The sequence below is a fragment of the Clytia hemisphaerica genome, unplaced genomic scaffold (assembly GCF_902728285.1).
Source record: "Clytia hemisphaerica strain Z4C2 unplaced genomic scaffold, Clytia hemisphaerica genome assembly, whole genome shotgun sequence".
Lineage (NCBI taxonomy): Eukaryota > Metazoa > Cnidaria > Hydrozoa > Leptothecata > Clytiidae > Clytia > Clytia hemisphaerica.
The window spans coordinates 1,570,808-1,590,891 of record NW_027103564.1 but is presented as its reverse complement, the minus strand read 5'-3'; the positions used below and the strand labels follow the sequence as shown (position 1 = coordinate 1,590,891).

General features: G+C 36.4%; 1 protein-coding gene across 1 annotated transcript; it reads left to right on the top strand.

The window, feature by feature from the left end:
- Positions 1-202: 202 nt before the first annotated feature.
- On the top strand, positions 203-7,432 carry LOC136800936 (potassium voltage-gated channel protein Shal-like). Its single transcript, XM_067057547.1, has 5 exons — positions 203-1,469; positions 1,828-1,990; positions 2,816-2,908; positions 4,108-4,194; positions 6,245-7,432. Exons 1-5 carry the CDS (start codon positions 355-357, stop codon positions 6,725-6,727), a joined length of 1,941 nt encoding a protein of 646 aa, XP_066913648.1. The 5' UTR covers positions 203-354; the 3' UTR covers positions 6,728-7,432.
- The last annotated feature ends 12,652 nt before the right edge of the window (positions 7,433-20,084 follow it).

Genomic DNA, 20,084 nt, shown 5'->3' with positions numbered 1-20,084 from the left:
GTGAATCAGTGTATTCATCGTCCTTGCTCAAGGGCCGTTGCCCCACTTTGAAAGTGATAGGGCCACGATGTACTCACTAAGGAGGTGCCACCATGGGCGGAAGGGCGAAAATTTTTGAATTTTAGCCCTTTGTTTTTCATGCTATTTTTTGTGCAAACGCTGATGGGTAGGTCCATTTCAAAGTCTTTTTTTCTAATATTTCAGCTTTACAATATTTAAATCACAAACCCAAACATATCTTGCTATGAAAAAATCTTTACATGGCAAATCTGGAGAAGAAAATTCACAAGGAGAGATTTCAAATTTTGTAGAGTTTTCGATTTTTTTATTCTGAATTTGTTTTCAACACACGCTATGGGAACTGACGTTGGAGCTTGGATATCATGCGCTAAAGCCGCAGAAATTGGATGGGTACCACTTGCAAATGGATCACCGCATAATATACCTAACATAAAGAAACTGAAAGAACCGATTCTCAAAGTAACAATTAACGTGTCTGGAAGACGGTACCAAACATATCATCACACGTTAGATCGGTATAAGGATACGCTCCTAGGAAGTGCGGAACGTGATTTCTTTTACGATAAAACCTTACAAGAGTATTACTTTGATCGGGATCCCGATTTATTCCGATATATATTAAACTATTACCGGACTGGAAAATTACATTTCCCACGAAATGAATGTGCAGGTAGTTTTGAACAGGAATTAGAATTTTTCGGAATTAAATCGGGTTTTGTAGCACATTGTTGTTGGGATGATTTTGATGACCGGAAAAAAGAGCTAGAGGAAAGATTAGCAGATATGGATTTAGTTTCCGATACTGAATCCGAAATTGACGAAGAAGAAGCCGAATCGGAAAAACAGAAAATGAACATCCGTGAAAAACTATGGATGTGGTTTGAAAACCCCCACACAACTCTTATTTCTAAAATCTTTTATTATGTGACTGGATTTTTCATCGCGGTCAGTGTTTTATCAACGATCGTTGAAACTATCGAATGTGATGGTGAAACATGTGGCAAACGCTATTCCAAAATCTTTTTCTCAATTGAGGCATCATGTGTTATAGTCTTCACTATAGAATACCTTCTACGTTTTTTTGCGGCGCCTGATAGAAGTAAATACGCACGTAGCGTCCTCTCAATAATTGATATAGTTGCCATTCTACCATTTTACATTTCATTATTCATGGCAAACCATTCGATCAGCGGAGCTTTCGTGACATTGCGTGTTTTCCGTGTTTTCCGAATCTTCAAGTTCTCACGTCACTCTAAAGGACTACGAATCTTGGGGATCACGCTTAAATCATGCGCATCAGAGCTTGGATTTCTATTGTTTTCGTTGTCCATGGCGATCATCATATTTGCAACGATTGTTTACTACGTGGAGAAAGACGAGAAAGAAACAAAATTTAACAGTATTCCAGCTGCATTTTGGTATACTATTGTCACAATGACAACTTTAGGGTAAGAAATCATTTTATTCATCAAAACGCACATCCATTGCAAGGGTTGCTTCTTACAGAATCGACAACATTAAAAATATGAATCCTGTAAATCATAGGAAGAACAGGGTCTTATTTGCTCTCTCTTAGCTCTGCGCTAAATTTTAAGACTGGAGTCTCTTTAACTCGCTAAAACCTCTATAAGTTTTGCTCGAAAAAGTTTTGGTCCATTGGTCCTTTCAGATAACAATGTCTTATAAACCTTACCACCTTAACTCTAGATCTGCTTAACTTGAACAGATATGTGTGCGTGTTATGGAGAATCCACTGTACTAACAAATTCATTCACTATAGGCAAAATGACCTCTTTTTTCTTTTAGGTACGGAGATATGGTCCCTAGCACAATTCCAGGAAAACTTGTGGGAAGTGTTTGCTCGTTAAGTGGTGTGTTGGTTATCGCTCTTCCTGTACCCGTTATCGTGTCCAATTTCAGTCGCATTTATCTGCAAAGTCAAAAAGCGGACAAACGGAGACTGCACAAGGTATAGAACACCCCTGTCTCACAGTCACAGCCACGGTGGAACTTTCTCCCACAGTGGGGATGAAAATTCTAATTGGGATAGAAATTCCATTGTCCCTAGGTCAGTGGGGGATGGTTTACAGTAGCGTAGACAGGGGGCGCAAAGTTTGTGTAGGAGAGCAGACTTTTATGACACAGTAATTATCTATTCATATTATACAAAGATAATTACTGTGTCATAAAAGTCTACTCTCCTACACAAATTTTGCGCCCTTCTTGTCTACGCTACTGCGACTGTAGTTTTGAATTTATTTAGCATTACAGTGGCATCTCTTTGACTCAAACCTTTTTAACTCGAATGGCTCTTTAACTCGGACAAGTCTTCTGCTCCCTTCTATTAACAATGCCTTAGATAAACCTTACTCCATATCACGAAATTTCCATAATTCGAAAGATTTATGTTCCCCGTGCGTGTTCGAGTTATGGAGCTTTTGTAAATTTGAAAATGTTGACCCATTTTGCTTTTTTTAAAGCCGGCGGGTAACCACTGGAAAAAATAAGTTCGTCGTGAATTTCTCTGTCGCAAAAAAACTATCGTTTTATTTGCGTGATGGCGAATATAAATAAGCGATGAAAAATGAAAAAGTATAATGGGCTAATATCCGGCGTCAATCAAACTAAAACGTGTGCGAAATATTCTTACGGTGCCAAAAGGAGGGAGTTGTTCTTTCGTTGGTTTAAACATGCTTATTTGGTAGGAAATACGTTGAATGATGTCTTTTAATATGTGAACGTGTGGCTCCTGTCTTTTCCATTGAATCTTATCTTATGTCCTTCTTATTATAAGAAAATGCGTACAAAGGAAAAAGAACCGGATGAAGAATCTTGTGGAATACAAGAAGGTAACCCCATGGATAATGCAAAGTCTTATTCGCAATCGGTATGAACTATTGATTTGTTTTGACTTTCAACTTGGAGTGTTGGGGGAGTGTCTGTTAAGAATGCTTAATTCATCTTGCAAAAACAATGCTTCGTCAAAATTATATACACCATTCGTTTCAATTCTTGCACCTCCTTCTCACAGACCCTGTAGGATTTTTCAGCCAGTTGGGATAAAAATAACAGACTGAAAGTTAGTGGGGGATTGATGTTCCTATATTATTCATGGCTAGGGATTTCAATCACTTTGTGTCCAAGTCCGAAAATTCAATGGGGATGGGAGAAAAAGCATCATATTTTGCAGTGAGGATTGGTTTTTTTGATTATTTTCAGTGGAGACAAAAATGAAAGGATAAAGGATAATTTTCCACCGGGGACGGTGAAAATAAGGAGCAAAAAATAAAAGAACTCGAAAAATAAATCCCATATTGCACTCTGAACTATGCGATAACTAATACTTATTTTCAGTAGGGACAAAAATTGAAGGATAATTTTCCACCGGGGACGATATTTTGGATGATTTTTCCAGTGGGAAGGGTTCCCAGTGGGTCTGTGAGAAGGGGTGTATTCTTATTCAGCATTTATAATGTGGATACTTTGTTTTGATGAATCGTTTTAAACTTGTTTTTAAATAAGAGTGATCTGAAGCTTTTTGATAATGAATTGACACAGATGTGGAGCAAGATGGGAAAGAAAAACATTTTTTGTTTATATCAGTATGATATAACAATAGGCAGACACTGTCCTGATATGAAACGGAAACACTTATGTAGAAATAAAACTTTTAACACTGCGATGCTTTAGCAATCTCAGCATTTTCTCATGAAGATTCAGTTACAATTCACGACCACAATATGAATATCGTTCGCGTGGCTTTAAAATAAAATTGAGAATCTCCCCCCCCCCAAAAGAAAAGTTTTTCCAGATTATGGTGTTGCAACAACGGAAAAAATATCTTTCAACTCTTCTAACATTTTTTAACGTTGGCAGAACATTTTTCTAGTTCTTATATAGCACTTACAGTTCTAAAATTTCCTCGAAGCATAAATGAAAAACATCATTTAAGATTTCCTGTTGTTCAAAATTGACATTTAGAGAGGCTGTTATAAGAGACCGCAAAGCCTTAAACTATCCTTATCACTTTGGGCATCGTATATATTCTTATATGTTTGTTCTTATTAAAAAAAAATTCTTTTTCAGAATGGTGGATTAGAGATACGTAAAATAAGTACGTCATCGGCAACCAAACTTATTCGCAAATTTTCAATCAACTCATCTCATAATTCGGTAAGACGGTTAATTAAAACTTTACAGTAGAGCCTCCAATAGCGCACCACGCTCAATCTAAAAATATATTCTATTTTTGACATAATCATTACTCTCGATGTGTTTGTACGAGCTCCAATCCAATCAACCTTTCCGTTAATCTCTTTTGCACGTTAATTGTATCATTTGACAAAATATATATAAGAACTTGCACGTAATTGAGCCACATTGAATTGTGGGATTGCAACTCGTACAAATGTCAAAAAAAGTGAAAAGTAATAATTATGACGTATGCGTTGCGGAGCGCTATTAGGGGACACTCTAAAAAGCGGACACCTTTCGCTAGTGCTAGTGGAGAAATATTTTCCTGGCCGTTTCCTAGTCAAACCCTAAATTGTCTCCCCGATAGTGTCCACTAATTAGAGGTTCGACGTCTACAAGAGCCGTCGTTTTCGGTAAGATTTCACTTCCGGAACTAAGATTTCACCGACTTTTCCGAGAATACTTCCCGCTGTTTTTTAACGGGATACTATTAGGACTTCTGGTCTTTTTTCGCTAGAGAGTGGCATTCGAATCTTAGTTCTGGAAGTGAAATTTTATGTTACTCTATTGACGCTATTTTTCGTCACTGACATGATAAGAGTCGGCGTAAAAGAAGCTAAACTTAGTGCCGAGCTTAGTGCTAGGACTGATAAGGTCATCCGTTTATAGCACTGGTCTCAAACTACATGGCTGGATCGGGCTACCTGTGTATATGAAGCGTGTCCAGGTTGAAGAGCTAACTAGTCCGCCATATTGTTTCCGATTATGGTCGACAACAGCACGATTCGAATGATTTGAAATTTGAACTTTTGAGAATCTGTAATATATAAAACAACATGGCGGATTAGTTGACTTCAAAACTGGACATACTTTCACGGGAAATCTGTGAGCAGTTGGCCCAACTAGAATATGATAGCTATGGTTTATAGTTTTTTTGTCCTTTTTGTGACTCATTGTTAAATTAGCGTCTTTTTGGGACATCCCGAATACATATGTACCTCTAGTCTAGATAACTGAAAATTATTCAAACATATTTTGATATTATTTAATGCCGAGGAACAGCTAATGAAATACCCAAATAAATTCTTTCAACATTTTCAACCAATATCAAATTCCAGAGGATATAAGGTTTTTAACGGATATTAACGTTTCACAATCTTTACTGGCTTTAAACGAGATAAGAGCTCTAAAGTCTTGCTAACTCTGCTAAAGAACCTTTTCCAGGCTCCATCAAAAAGATTTATTATCGATCACATGAAATCAGTACACTTTCAATATTTCAACCCCTAGTTTTTGTAATCCTTTTTTCAAACAAATTTCTTTGCCGTAATATTTTTATTCAGAAATTAGAAAACTGCGCCTAATTCGACGTTCTACTATTCGATACGATCCATTGTTTCGATAATATTGAAATCCACCCTCAACATTTTCTGTACAAAGACCAAATATCTACGGCTAATCTCAAAATTCATTGCTACGAAGCGATAAACGTGAGATACACTCGGGTACAGCGAGTACCGTCAACAAGAAACTCTCATAAATGTTGCTCAAAGAGTAAAAATATGGGATATATTCTTCGAGTTCAGAACTCTGACTCTGAATGAGAAAAATATATCCTATATTGTATGAGTAAAAGTGTGATAAATATCATGAAACTTTTCTCTTCATTTCTGTCTCTTCTTCTTTGTTTGGTTTTTCCAATATTTTTTCTTTTACTTTTATTTGGATGAAATCGACATCAAACATTCGAAAAAAGAATCGAATAGTCATTAAAAAGATCAAAACATTATTTTCATAAACCCTGTTGATAAGTTGTTGTGTATTGGAAGCGAAGAGAAAACCTTTCTAATCATAAAATTATACAAAATATGATCTCTCGCTTACCAGACCCCTTTTTTGAATGCGGTTTTGTATTTGTACGGTACAATATGAAATGCAGTATTTATGTACGCGTTTTTAGCCAATCAGATTGTAGAATAAGAGAGCGTCAACTGTATATAATTTTATGTTCTTTTTTCCTATTTTTTAGGAGAAAGAATTCTACAATAAAGTAGAAACCAATAATCTGGACTCGCCATCAGAACCTCATTTTTATCCTAACAAAAAACGACCTGTTGAAGATAGCACTTCAATTTCTCCTTCACCATCACGCCAGACGGTCATCAAAAATATGGAGCGACCACGCTCTCAAAGCGAAAACTCAACTGTGAACAGTAGTAATCGGAACAGCGTTTACGGGGCCCCTCATATGCTTAAAGATACTAAAAAACGAAACGCCAGCTTAGATGAAAATAACAGTTTGGGGACTAAGTACAAGGGTGATCATGTTCAGCAACCGACCATTGTAATTGATTCGCCAACGGAGAGCTTTAAGCCTTTTGATTGGCGAGATAAAAATGGTCGAACCGGTGTTCCATTTCTTAACACGTGTTCCGTTTCAACTGGTTACCATTCAGGCGGAAGTGAAATAAGCATGGAACAACATAAGATTGACGCGGAAGACCAAGTGTGACCATAGTTTTGTTTTGGTTAAAAACAAAAGATTGAGGTGTTACGTGGTCGGACAAACTATCCCATAAACAAAACCGTCAAACAGAATTAAAGAGATTTTTGGGCACTATTGGTAATTTCTACCTTAAGATTGATGAAGAAAAGCAAGTGTGTCCATAGATGTATTTTTTGTTTGATCAAAAACAAAATTTTGTTGTATGAGTGGTCGGACGTCCCAAAATAAGAGATACTTAAACACATCTTTCAAACAGAAAAGAAAGATCGTTTTATAACATGAATATACCTTAACCTTTTGCAGAATAAGATTGTTTTTGGAAATCTATTCTATTATAGAGGTTTTTCATCTTTCGGTAAGTTACGTAATTTCCGCCATTATGGAAACAAATGTTCGAATCTGTAAAGTCGATCCCTTGCGCAAATCGAACGTTTGTTTTCATAATGGTGGAAGTTACGCAACTTCACAAAAGATAAAAACCTCTATAGTACTCAAAGGAAGAAAACATTATGTATCATATTGTATATAACGCGAGTATTTTTTGAAAAAGCTTTTATTGCTGTCAACGAAAATTCCATGATATTTTTCAAGTTGAAAATATGGATTTACCAGACTTGAACTTAACTTAACTTAGATTTTTCAAAATTTAAAACAAAGCTCTGAACAAATCTTTCTTTAATGCAATGAAAAAAATCAACTATAATGTAGTATAATTAATTTTCATATTTTTTACATTTTTTGGTTCTTAAAAAAACATTTTGAATCGTTATGAAAGCCAAACAGCCCCTCTGCTACAGACCCGCTGGGACCCCGCCCCACAGGAAGATTTGGCAAGAATTTCGTCCCTTTTTGGGCTTTAGGAAAGATACCCTAAGGCCCAAGCCACACTTTAAATTGGAAATGTTTTCATCCTCATTTGAAATTGGTTGAAAAAATTGCACTCAAAGACCATCTCCACTTGATGTTTTGCCAGCGAATTTTTATCCCTATTGGAGTGTCCATAGAAATTTTCATCCCTTCTATGGGGAGAAGTTCCACCGGGGTGTAAAACGCTTTAAAGTATTCAAACAGTTGCGGATAAGAAGGAGCTCAGAACTTTTTGACATCGAGTGTTTTAACCTGTTCTATGCAAAGGATACGAAAAGGATGAACGCTCTCCATTAAAATTTTTAGACTATCCTTCTTTATCTGCTTCTGCATATACGCTTTTAAGGAACAACAAGCTTAACAGTCAGCTGTTTTAAATTCGCCTTGATTTCAAAGCTTAAATGTTTTGTTTTACTTATGAAAACTTTAAAATAAGCATATTTTCAGCCTTTTTTGAAAATTGTTTTTGATATATTCTAAGATTTTAAACAAAATTGAGGCTCGAGGTCTAATGAAAATGTTCTTATATAAAAAGCGTGTATTATTCATTAGCAAAACATAGACTCTTAAAAGATAATGTTATATATAGTTTTTATTAATTTTTTTGTCCTAATAAAAAATTTGTTCCAAAAATATACTATTTACTTTTGTTTAATGGAATGTTGAACATACGTTTCTGAAAAAGAAAAATTCTTGTCTCTAGGAAGGTTTACCAGGCTGGGACATAGACTTACAGTTTGACCACCTTTCACGGAATGCACTGGTGAATCGATATGTGTTCCCATGTGGTCGTTCGAGCTGAAAGCATTCCACAAGATGAATTTAAAGTCAGACGGTGACTTTATTAAGCCTTATTATTTCGTCAGTATTCTGTTATTCTAACCTCTCCAAACCGGTGTAACGGTACCCTGAGTATCAGAAGTTGAATTTTCAAAGAATTTAATCAACCTCTGAAGACCAATGATAGAAATTTTATCGCGCATGTGTCAATCTAATCACTATAGAAAGAATCAAAGATGAAGAGCAAATATTACCATATTTATGTCTAGCAGACTGTATCAATATGCAGTTTACTATTTACAAATTCCACAAAAACCTCCAAATGTAATTGAAATGAGTTTCTTTCAAAAGAAATCTTCTACAAGATTCCCAAATGTATAACAGTAATTATAAATCTGTAGCTAACAATTTAATTTGATTTGACAATATATTTCGGAAACTGGGTTTCATTCAGTCTAAGAAAGAAGAAAAAAAGATGTAAAAATATATAGAAATCTATATAGAAGTAGTTGTAACAAACACATCAATACCAAACATACATTTTACCCTTACAATTTCAAAACATAACTAAAAAAAATAAAAATTATATTTCAAGTTAAATCAATCACAAGCGCCTTGCTCTTGTATTCGTTTTTAGTGTTTAACGACGGTTTAATTTCTTTTATCTTGATAGCCTCTAGGGTCATTAACTCAGCGTCTGCGGAACGCATAGATGAATCAACAATGGAAACGTCATCTATTGTTAGAGTTTTATTGCATCTAATAAAATGTGATCCCACGGGACTTGAGTCATAGCGATGTTCTTTGAAACGACTTAGCAAATGTCGCATCGTCTGACCGACATACAGGGTGTCCCTAATTATTAAAGTATCGAGTTTGAACATGCGATTGAGTAGAAAAGTTTGTGTGTGTTATCGCTAAAATATAAGAACGTTCTCCATCACACAGGCTTATAACAAAAGGTAGTTACAACGTATAAATTAATCGTAATGACAAAGAAAAAAGAGGGAGAGCTTAAAATACAATTTTGTGAACACGCACATAAAACTTTCTATTCATAGTTGTGTTTTGACTCGATACTTTAATTAGGGACACCCTGCAGCTCGCGTTACAGCGAGGACAACAAACTTGGTAAACTACGAAGCTTCTCATCTCTTTCTCAATAGTGGTGTCATGAGGGATTTATGTGTAGAAGAAATACGTAGTTGAATGTGAATAAAAATGAATTATGGATGAGATTAATATATCTCAACGAAATGGAAAGCTCGAGTATTCTCAACTAGCGCTCGGCCGAGCAAGACCTGGGACGAAGATCACCCAGAGTCAATCGGAGAATCAAGAGTCGCGCGAACATAGGCTTCAGCAGACCCCGTCCTAGGAACCAGGTCTGCCAAAGCCTACTTCCGCGATCGATCGCAATGTTCCACCGTTTGGTGATGCGCGAACCATGGTCGTATGCCTGTTTAGCAGATGCCCGCGTAGAGGATGCCTGTGCAGGAACCACGGAAGCCCAGAGGATGCCTTTTTAGAAGATGCCCGAACCGTAGGTCGGAAGGTGATCACTATCTCGAGACATCGTGCCATCTCGAGATATCGACAACGTCTGGACGCAGACATATGTATATAGAGAAGTATTAATTTATCGTAAGCTGAATGTTATTTATCTTAATGGAACTATTTATGTGAAACATGTATTGAAAAAAACTAATGTCTACTTTGCTCTACAACTGTCACTCTGAATTCCACTGTACATTCTAGTTCTCCCCGTCTTCTAACGGCGGGTCAGATCACAAACGCCTGGGGCATAAAAATAAATATTTGCTTATCGCGCCAGGAGAGGACCGTACAACCTCTCCCGCGCGACAACTGGGGGCTCAATGTCAGAGGCACAGATCTGATTGTGACAGTCTAATAAAGTACGACTAAAAGCAATTGTTTTAATGTGAAAATCGAACTTAAGTTACGTGCAAGATACAATTTGAAAAACTTTATCTCAGTCGAAATGACTCAGGAAACCAATGACGTCAAGGGTTAACTTTGAAGTAAACAAGTACCAAATTATTGATGAACTATTTGTCATGAATGGTTATATTCAGAAGAGAACACTTCAATAACACCGATAGCTGAGTCGTCTTAGCTCGAACACGCAAACTTGTGAAGAATACCTAACCATAAACTAATGAATTATTGAAATTGAGCTCACTCAAGAAACTACGTTCCACCGGATTATCAATAATTCAACAGAAAAGGTATGATAATCGTTTCAATATCTCTCTGAATAATTGAAGGAGAATGCACCGTACCGATACCCACTGAAATATTCATGGTTTACGCATGCGATGCATTTCCAGTGCTAATGAAAGTTGAATTGAACAAAGTTTAACAGCAAAAACGGCAATCTGAGTGAGTGATTTGAAAAGGCACCTATAGAATTTAACACCGAACAACAACACTCGACGAGCGAAGGAGTGTCTACTCCCAGACAGGAAACAGATGTTTTCGGTCCTGGAGTGATAGAGCAGTTACGAGTGGCCTCGATCGACGTGCCCGATAAGAAGGGAACTTCCCCTTTGAGACACTTGAGTAGTATCTACTAGTGGAAGGAATCCAACGAACTTCACAGATGGGAGAACCCAAACAAGACACCCAAGAAGAGCTAACAGAATCGCTAGTGTAGAGACGAACCCAGGAAATGCAATACGGACGGATCAAACTGTGTGGTCGAAGTATTCATAGCCGGTAAAGCTCTCCAATGCGAAGCAAAGATTGATACTGGATCCCCAGTTACCATGCTCAGTGACAACCTGTTGGACCATTCCGATGTCAGCCCGTTCCTTAGCGCTACTAACAAAAAGTTGAAGAGCCTGACTGACCATGAAATTGATTGTTGTGGTAGCCTCATCTTACCTATATCTATTGGGATGGACTCCTGGAGCCACAAAGTCTATCTTGCAAAGGACATCTGTTACGACTACGACTTTACAGTGGGCTGTAAAGGCAATAAACATGATCTCATTTTTCTCGTTGTAAACACAATGTTACAGGGCGCATTACATTTTCGTAGAGCATTCGAAAACTTTTCACTTATTTTAAGTTTCATTTTTGATGCCATTGATCTCGACTAACTTTGATTGGATATTCTCTTTCTTTATCTCGCGTAAAATATCATCCATATAGCGATCATAAACTTTAGCATCTCTTCGAATTTGGTCATCGTATTGACTCAACCATGCATTTGCCAGGAGTGGGGCAGGAGGGCTACCCATGGCAAGGCCATCAACCTGACGGTAGTAGCCATCACTCGTTAACGTTAACATTAAAACATCTTGAATACAAATAGTTAAGAGTTCCTTAAAAGTTTCTTGGTCAACCGATGGTTTCTCAAATCTACCCGAATAAAGAAGATTTGTAGACAAGTCGATAGCCTCGAGAACAGGGACATTGGGGTAAAGTGATACGGTATCAACACACACACATACACGCTTTTTTATAAGAACAATTTTGGTCAAAACCTAAGAACAACTTAAGAACATCCTCAGCTCAGAGTTCGGAAATGGATAAGTAAATGTTGATTTTAAAACCCTTTAATGTCAAGAGAATGAAGTCAGCATATCATGAACATTTTAAGAATATTTAAGCCTGAAATCAGGACAAAAAAGAAGAGCAAAGTCTCCGCCAAAATTTACTGGTTCTTACAAAAAATACAAACATACAGATATAAAATGAAAACCAATGTAAATTGTGGTGAATGATATAATGCAAGTGATAAACCCATCCTATACTTTGAAAGGAGAGAGGAAATTAAATCAAAGGAACTAGGAAATGATACCAAATGCATCCGAAACTCATTATTTGAAAAATAGACTAGGTCACAGTGTGGATCTAAACCACACTGAAACGACCGCCTTCCATCACGCATCACGCTCGCGAAAGAGCGCGCGCACATTATTAACGCCTACATGATGTCATCTCCAGTACATTTTAGATTATTCATTGAAAACAGATTACAACAGGCACGACGGAAGCTTTTTATATCTGGTACGGCGAATGAGGAAATTTAAGCGATTTTATAGCGATTTGACCGACGAAGAGGAAAACTTCGGGTATTTTTGTGAAAATCTGGTACGGCGGCCGCCGTACCTGCCGTACCCGTTGCGTCGTGCCTGTACAATATAGTCATTTTTCATGTCTCGATTATTCAATTCCGAATAAAAGACATTCAGGGAAAAAAAAGAGAAACACCTGGGTAATCTAGTTAAAAAAAACCGAAAGTAAATGGTAGACAAAGTAATGAGCCAAGGCAAAACGAGATTAGCGTACCACTATGAAAGAAACCGCCTCCGGCGGTCGATCATCATAAACGTGTATACCCCTCCTTCAATCTTTTTTCCTCCTTTTCTGTAGACCAGAGTAATGAGGCAAAAATTCGTATATACATTTTCAAGAGTTCAACAGAATCAATAACTTCAACACACAACTCGATTGCCCGTGAAAAAAAGCCCTTACACATTGCTAATTTTTAAAGTTTTTTCGTACCGTCCCGGACCTGCAAAACTCCTCAGTTAAAGAGAGAATCCTCTAATTTGAACTTCAGAGTACGGGCCCAAAGAAAATGACAAACCCTTCCGGTTGCTAGACCCCGTTAATAAAGAGATATTGTTTTGATAATTTCTACCTCCCGTTCCATTCTGAGCCCCATACTTTAGTACTCTCGGTACCTAAATAGACCTAATAGACAGGGGGCTTGGAATAAGCGGGGGGAGGTGGAATCAAAATGTCCCGGGTGGAAAAAATTGGAGAAGGAGGCAAATACAGAGAAATTAAGACAAAAGAAGGAACTTTCAAAAATATTTTTTCAAAAATTAATAAGCGGGGAGATGCGTTTATTAGGTACCCGAGAGTAGCTACTCTAGAGTAACTCATATATTTTACTCGAATATTACTGCCATATTATAGTTTTTTTTTTCTTACCAATAATGGTATATCAAATCGACGTGACATACAAAACTCTGAACTTTATGATTTGGAAAACCGTTACATTTTCTCTTATCGCAGGATTTAAGAAGTTTAAAAATGTCTTATTTTGTAAGCTTCTGACCGCAAGAATAACTGCCCCAGCCTCAAAAAGAGGATTAGCGGTCGAAAAATTGGTCACGTTTAAAATAGAGGCTTTTCTCTTGTGGTACATAGCGTTTACATAAAGAATCTTTGAAACTTATAATTGTCAGCTACATGCCTTAAGGGAAGAAATTTTCACGAAACACGAATATTCAAAGGATTTAAAAAAGCACCCCTAAAATCGGTCTTTTTAGGGCAAAATAGGCCATTTTGTAAACAAAATATCCTCTCAACTGTGAAATTAAATTCCGCGAAAATTTCTTCTTCCCTTAAGGTAATGTGTTTCTTTAAGTGCAACGTAGTTTTTCAATTCACTTCGCATTTCTTCTTTCCACATACTACACAGAGACAAACCCTGGTCAAAGTGCCCCTCCTCTCATCATAAGGGAGGGGAAAATTACTTTTGGAAAAGGATGGATATAAATTAGGTGCGAACCAGAAAATCTCTAGGTGGAAAAAAAAAAAATTTTTTAGGCATCAAACCAAAAGAATATAGCATAGTCAATGCAGTTTGAATTTCAATTTGAAACTCCGTTTATACGACACCTAAAAGTATAGAAGAAGATTATCATACCTTAACCCTATTTTTATCAGGGGGGGGTGTTTTCCACCAGGCTCGCACTATTTTGCTAATAGCTCACTGAAATTTTTTTTTAACACTCTGAAAGTTTTTGACTTTTAATATAATCCTATTAGCAGCATGTATACCAAATTTTACAATTATACACCGACCAGATCAGGTTTTATGACTTTTTTGTGCAGGCGTATCATAAAATCCAGCTAAAACCCTGTAAAATCCCAAAAGCTTAAATGTAGCATAACTTTTGATCTAGGCATCCAATTGACTTCAAATTTTGACAGGTTTTAGGTATCAATAATAAATTTTAAAAAATATTTAAAAAATTGCTGACGTCATCAAAAATGACGTCATTGTTTTTTGAAAAAATTTACTCATTTTCTGCATGAATTTTAAACGTCAATTTTATCAGTATGTTAAAAACCGGCAAATATGTTAAAGATATATATTTTGCCTTTTAGAAATTCAAAAGAGAATTGAAAAATCTCCATTCGTTCAACTTTAATTGCTATTTTATTAAATAGTACTTTTTTATTGGTCAGCGATAAGTGTGAAAGTTTGTGATGACGTCATCACCTTTATGATGACGTCATCAACCCAAATTTTTTTCTATGAACTCCTTTCATGGTAGAGAACATTTCTGCCAAATTTCAAGTCCATATCTTTTCTAGATCAAAAGTTATGCAAGGCTGGTGGAAAACACCCCCCCCTTGAGAATACAAAATCCGAAAAAGCCTGATAATAATAGGGTTAAGATATTGTGGATTCCAGCAATCAAAAGTGAAAGTAAAATATTAAGTTTGAGACTCAGAATTATATGCTCTTTGTATAAGCCCTTGTTACTCGAGTAACTAAGATTTAGATCTCGTATAGGATTTTACTTTGCACGTCGTCCTCTAAGATTCGAAAATCTTTCTGAAGATTCAGGCATTCTTTGCTCGTTCTCAGGCTTCACTGGTGACATCAAACGTCTTAACAACACAGGTTTCCGGGTGAACGCATTTTCTTACACAATGCATTTAGTCTATTTACTTTAGGTAAATAGACTAAATGCATTGTGTAAGAAACTGTTTTAGTTTACTCAAGTAAAGTGCTTGTGAAAGCATTTCTTCTTCAGGGAACCGGAATAAATTGAAAACGTAGACAAAACATGGACTTATTTTGGCGCTAGGATAGCAGCAAAAGCATAAATAAAGACGAAATCTATCTAGAACAGGCTAGATTTTGATTGGACCTACTTGATGAAAAGAGTCAAAAAATAGAAGAAAGTGGAGAGAGAAATAACGTATCCAGATAGGTTCAAAAAAGGGGAAGGAGACATTATATTCACCAAAAAGAAAGGGATACGATTTAAAATTTTAATGAGAGCGTCTGGTTTTTTCTGTTCAAGCTTCCTTTGGATTGAAAGCATCCATTCATAATATAACTCATTTAACTTTTATACGTATTGGTTTAAATAAAAAATATTGAGTGCAAAGAAAAAGAAGTGGGAAAAGTGACTCGATTGATAGAACATCAAACTTTGAAGAAGGTCAAAACATGTCGATCAAATTTCAGTTCGTCGAACTTGTTTCCACTCTGTTGATTGTGATGGGAGCTTCATTATCCAGCAGCCAAAGTTATTGTTTGCAAGAGACGCAAATCAGTATTTTCCTTGATTTGTTCGATTACAGAGATTTTGATGGCTACATCGGAAACCCTGGATCTCTCCAAAAACAAGTGCTGAGTTTTCTGAAAATGACCGTAAAAAACGTTATACATGACTCGTGTTATGAGGCGAGATTATACAATCCGTCAGGTAGAAAATTCATTCAACTTGAAAAGTACAGCAGTGATTCGTCTTTTGTTTTTCAAGACATGAAAGGCGTAGAAAATGGCCAAATGGAGGAGTTCGTCGACGGGTATCGACCCACCGTCGATAAAAAAGATACCATTCTTTATTTGAGAGATCAACTAGGCATGAGAATACGACCAGAGCAGCAAGCTTGGACCAAGCTGGAGAAACTTTCGAAACTCGAAAATACTCATGTAATAATAGCTTGTTGGGTACATGCAGAATATGAGGATATGTGGGAACATCTATTACCAGAAATGGAAGGGCTTTCACCTCATAGACTAATCTTCATCTCATCACCAATCGCCATTAGACAAACCGAGCTTCCCATTTGCTTCAAAAGTATATACGACTTGTTAAAAAACTCAAATTTCAATCGTTTTAGCTATAACAACGTCATTCGAGCCATTAATCAAAAATTCCCGAAATCAATTAAAGATGTGAAATTGGTATTTCTAACCAATCAATTTTTACACAACCCTCCTCGGATCGCTGACCAACATCAGCGTTACGAAGAAATGCTGGGAGGAATGGACGCTCTGATTCAACTTATGACACTTTTAAAGCACAAACTCCAGATTAATGGAGAAGTATATGCTCAATTTCCTTATAGGGGAGAAAGTCAACTTGGTCTAATACCTGGACTACGTTCATTGTTCAATCAACTTGGACTGAAGATTGGAGAGGACCGTGGACATACCACAAATGTTGTTTATATTACTGGCTTCAAATACGCTGACGAATACTCGTTTTCTGCGCCCCTGATAAGAATAGTACATTCTCAAACCGATGTGGAGAGCTTAAAGAGCTTCAATCAAGATAAAAGAAGTTATTTGATATTCAAAAACGAGGATACACAGACAGATAAATTCATAGAGGCTTTAATGAAAGCGATAGTCAATGCTTGTAGTGAGGTCTGTAACCACAAAAATACTTCAGATGGTGATGTTGTGAACCCTTAGAGAGTCCAAAACTTAATTTCAGGCAGTAACACCAAATGATGTCACCTGGCCACCTGCCAGATGACGTCATCAGGTGGCTGAACAAAAACATTTTTTTTTAAATATATTTAAAATCTGATGGTACCAGCGGAAACAGCATGAAATTCTGATCAAAATTAATGTATAAAACATACCTTGAAAATGTTCCTATTCATGATATGCACCATTGCAATGTCTTCCGTTCCACCCAATAGCTGATTGGTTGAAAGTGACGTATTGACTGATTTTACGTCACTTCCAACCAATGAGCTATTGGTTCTGTGACGTAATGTCAGAAGACATTGCAGTGGTGCATATCATGAATCAAAAGATATGAAGGTTTTTTGATGACGTCATCATAAGCCTTTCCAGGCAAAACTTAAAAATATCGTAATTTCGGAACAAGTTGAAGAGTCATATGTACTAAATTTCATGCTTTTATCACCATCTGAAGTATTCTTTCGTTTTTATGTGCTAACAGACCTCACTATATTGAACTATAATTAAGTTAAGTCCCGGGGGGGGGTACTACCCTTGTCGACCGACGGGGGTGCTCCGCTGAGGTTCGAAAAATTGACCCTACGTGGGACTCGAAATTTGCGAAAAAAGTGACCCTGAATGGGACTGAAATTGCAAAATTTTCTACTTTTTCCCCAAATTTTCCAAAAATAGGCACCCTACGAGGGACTGATTTTTCTATTTTGGTGTTTTTGCGACCCTACCTGGGACTCGTGGAGGTTAAAAAAGGTACCCTGACCAGCGGAGCATCCCCGTAACCCATTTTGCCCTAGTACCCCCCCCCCCCGGGAGTTAAGTCTGTTCCAAAATTTCGATATGTATATGTAATCACATGATAACGAGTGCAATTCGATTATAATTGCACGAGTTATTTTTTTGTTATTAATTTTCCGAGTCCGAAAGGACGAGGAAAATTCGAAACAAAAAAATCACGAGTGCAATTTTCGAATTGTACGAGTTATTATGTGATTACGAGCTAATCGCACAATGGCTTTCACTACTTTTCCTAGTTAAAAAAGTGAATTACAGAAATTACACTGAGAGTTTTATATTTTTCTCTTCTCTATATATGTCTTTGTTTTATTGTTGTTTATTGATTTTCTTTCTCACAAAATAAATTTCGAATGCAATTAAAACGTTCGATGCAAAAAGAATGTAAGAAAAAACATTAGAATCAATTTTGTAAACATTGGCGTGGCATTGGAGAGTGTGATTAACGATTAATTGCTCTCTACAGGATGCCCGGGTGGGGGTACTAGGGTTGGTGAATGAGGGGTATGTGCGGACGGGACCTCCGAAAACCGACCCTTAGAGAGACCAAATTTTAGTGAAAAAGTGACCCTTAGAGAGACTTTTTCGAAAAATTTTCTCTGATTTTCAAAAATTTCCTAGCCTGAGTGAGACTTTTTTGTAATTTTTTCTCTCAAAATCAAATTTTTTTTCTAAAAATCGTGATTTTTCCCACCCTTAGAGAGACTACTTTGAAATTTCCTGATTTTTGTAACCCTTAGAGAGACTTTGAAAGGTGAAAAACCCGACCCTTACCGTCCGCACATACCCAGCACCTATTTTTTGCCTAAGTACCCCCCCCCCCCGGGACAGGATGCAATTAACGATTAATTGCTCTCTTTGAGAGCGTGCCAAATAAGAAAAAATAACCCATCGTGCGATTAACAGTATAACACATGATAATTTTGATTTGATGAATGCAAAATTCTTTTAATAAATTAGAAAACTGAAGTTAAACGAAGAAACTGGCGACTGCATGAAAAAATCTTGAATTTTTACTCAACTAGAACTTGTAAGCATATAAGGAAAGGAAATAGAAATAAATTTTAGAAATAAAGTGATAGGAAAATGTTCATCAACAAGGTGGTATTGACACCGATTTGAAAAACACTGTAATTTTTAGTTAATTAAAGTGGAACTCAAACTTTTTATTACTACTTTTTTACTCTCAAGGGACAGTCCTGAGCGAAACTTAGAAGGTCAAAAAAGGTATTGTTTATGGTAGAAATCCCTCAAAATTTAGAACGGTTAATAGTGGGTTTCGAATTGTGTTCGAATAGCACCTAAAAAAGCTATCATCACCTCAGCATCACTGAAGTTGCTAAGGTGGTGAATGTTGCTCCAAAATAGCTAAATAACCACACGAGCTACAAGTTGTGTGAGATTATTTAACGACCAATGTTGCACTAGGCGTCTAAATATTTATGTCATGCTGTTTAAACTTTTAAATCACAAGCCACCTCTTCCTCTTCTGCAAAGTCTTGAATCTAGGCGTCTAAATGATACTGACCGTCATAACGTAATTCGTTGTAAGTCTGTTCTTTTAAAAATTCCTGAAGTAACTACAGTGACTTACACTTTCTTTTTTTTTATAAGAACAATTTTATAAGAACAATGTGGCTCAAAAATGCCAAAAAATAAGAACAATTTAAGAACAATCCTGAGCCTGGAGTTGCTGAGTTTTAGGTAAAATAAGGGCCAAATTAATGAAATTAGGGTTCAAACCCAAAAATACCCCCAAATTTGCCCAAAAAATAAGAACAGGATAAGAACAATTTGAGGCTCGAAGTGCCAAAAAAATAAGAACAGCCGAGCCTCAACAAAAATTTACTGGTTCTTATAAAAAAAAAAAAGTGTATGGTAATTACTCTATTTCATACCAATCTATTTCGATTTGGAACGAAATACAAAAATACCTAGCCTATGACGACATCTCTACACTAACATTGGATCGTCTCAAAGATTTAACAAGATTATATTTCCTCTCCTCTATATATACTTAATTTTTACGATTTTCGAGTTTGGTTCTGAATTTTTCATTTCTTTATTGCTATTTTATAAAAAAATTATTTTCAATGTATCCTAGTAAGATTTTATAAACTACTTTTTCTTGTAACAGTAGCGTGCGGCCACAAAAATATCTGCAATCTGTCTGATTGGTTAAAAGGAGTGCAATATATCTTATATTTTACAGAATATGAATTGACGAAAAGACGTTGTTGCATTGTAGCGGTAGCAGCAATCTAACGTCACTTTGCTATAAAACTGCCTTGCGCTTTTTTCAACACAAGCAAAAAAATCTCGGAGCTCGTAAAATATTTCTTGTATTGTACTCGCAACTGTCTGATAACTATTACATATTTGACCAGCTACCGTTTATTATGTAAATTTTGGTTACCC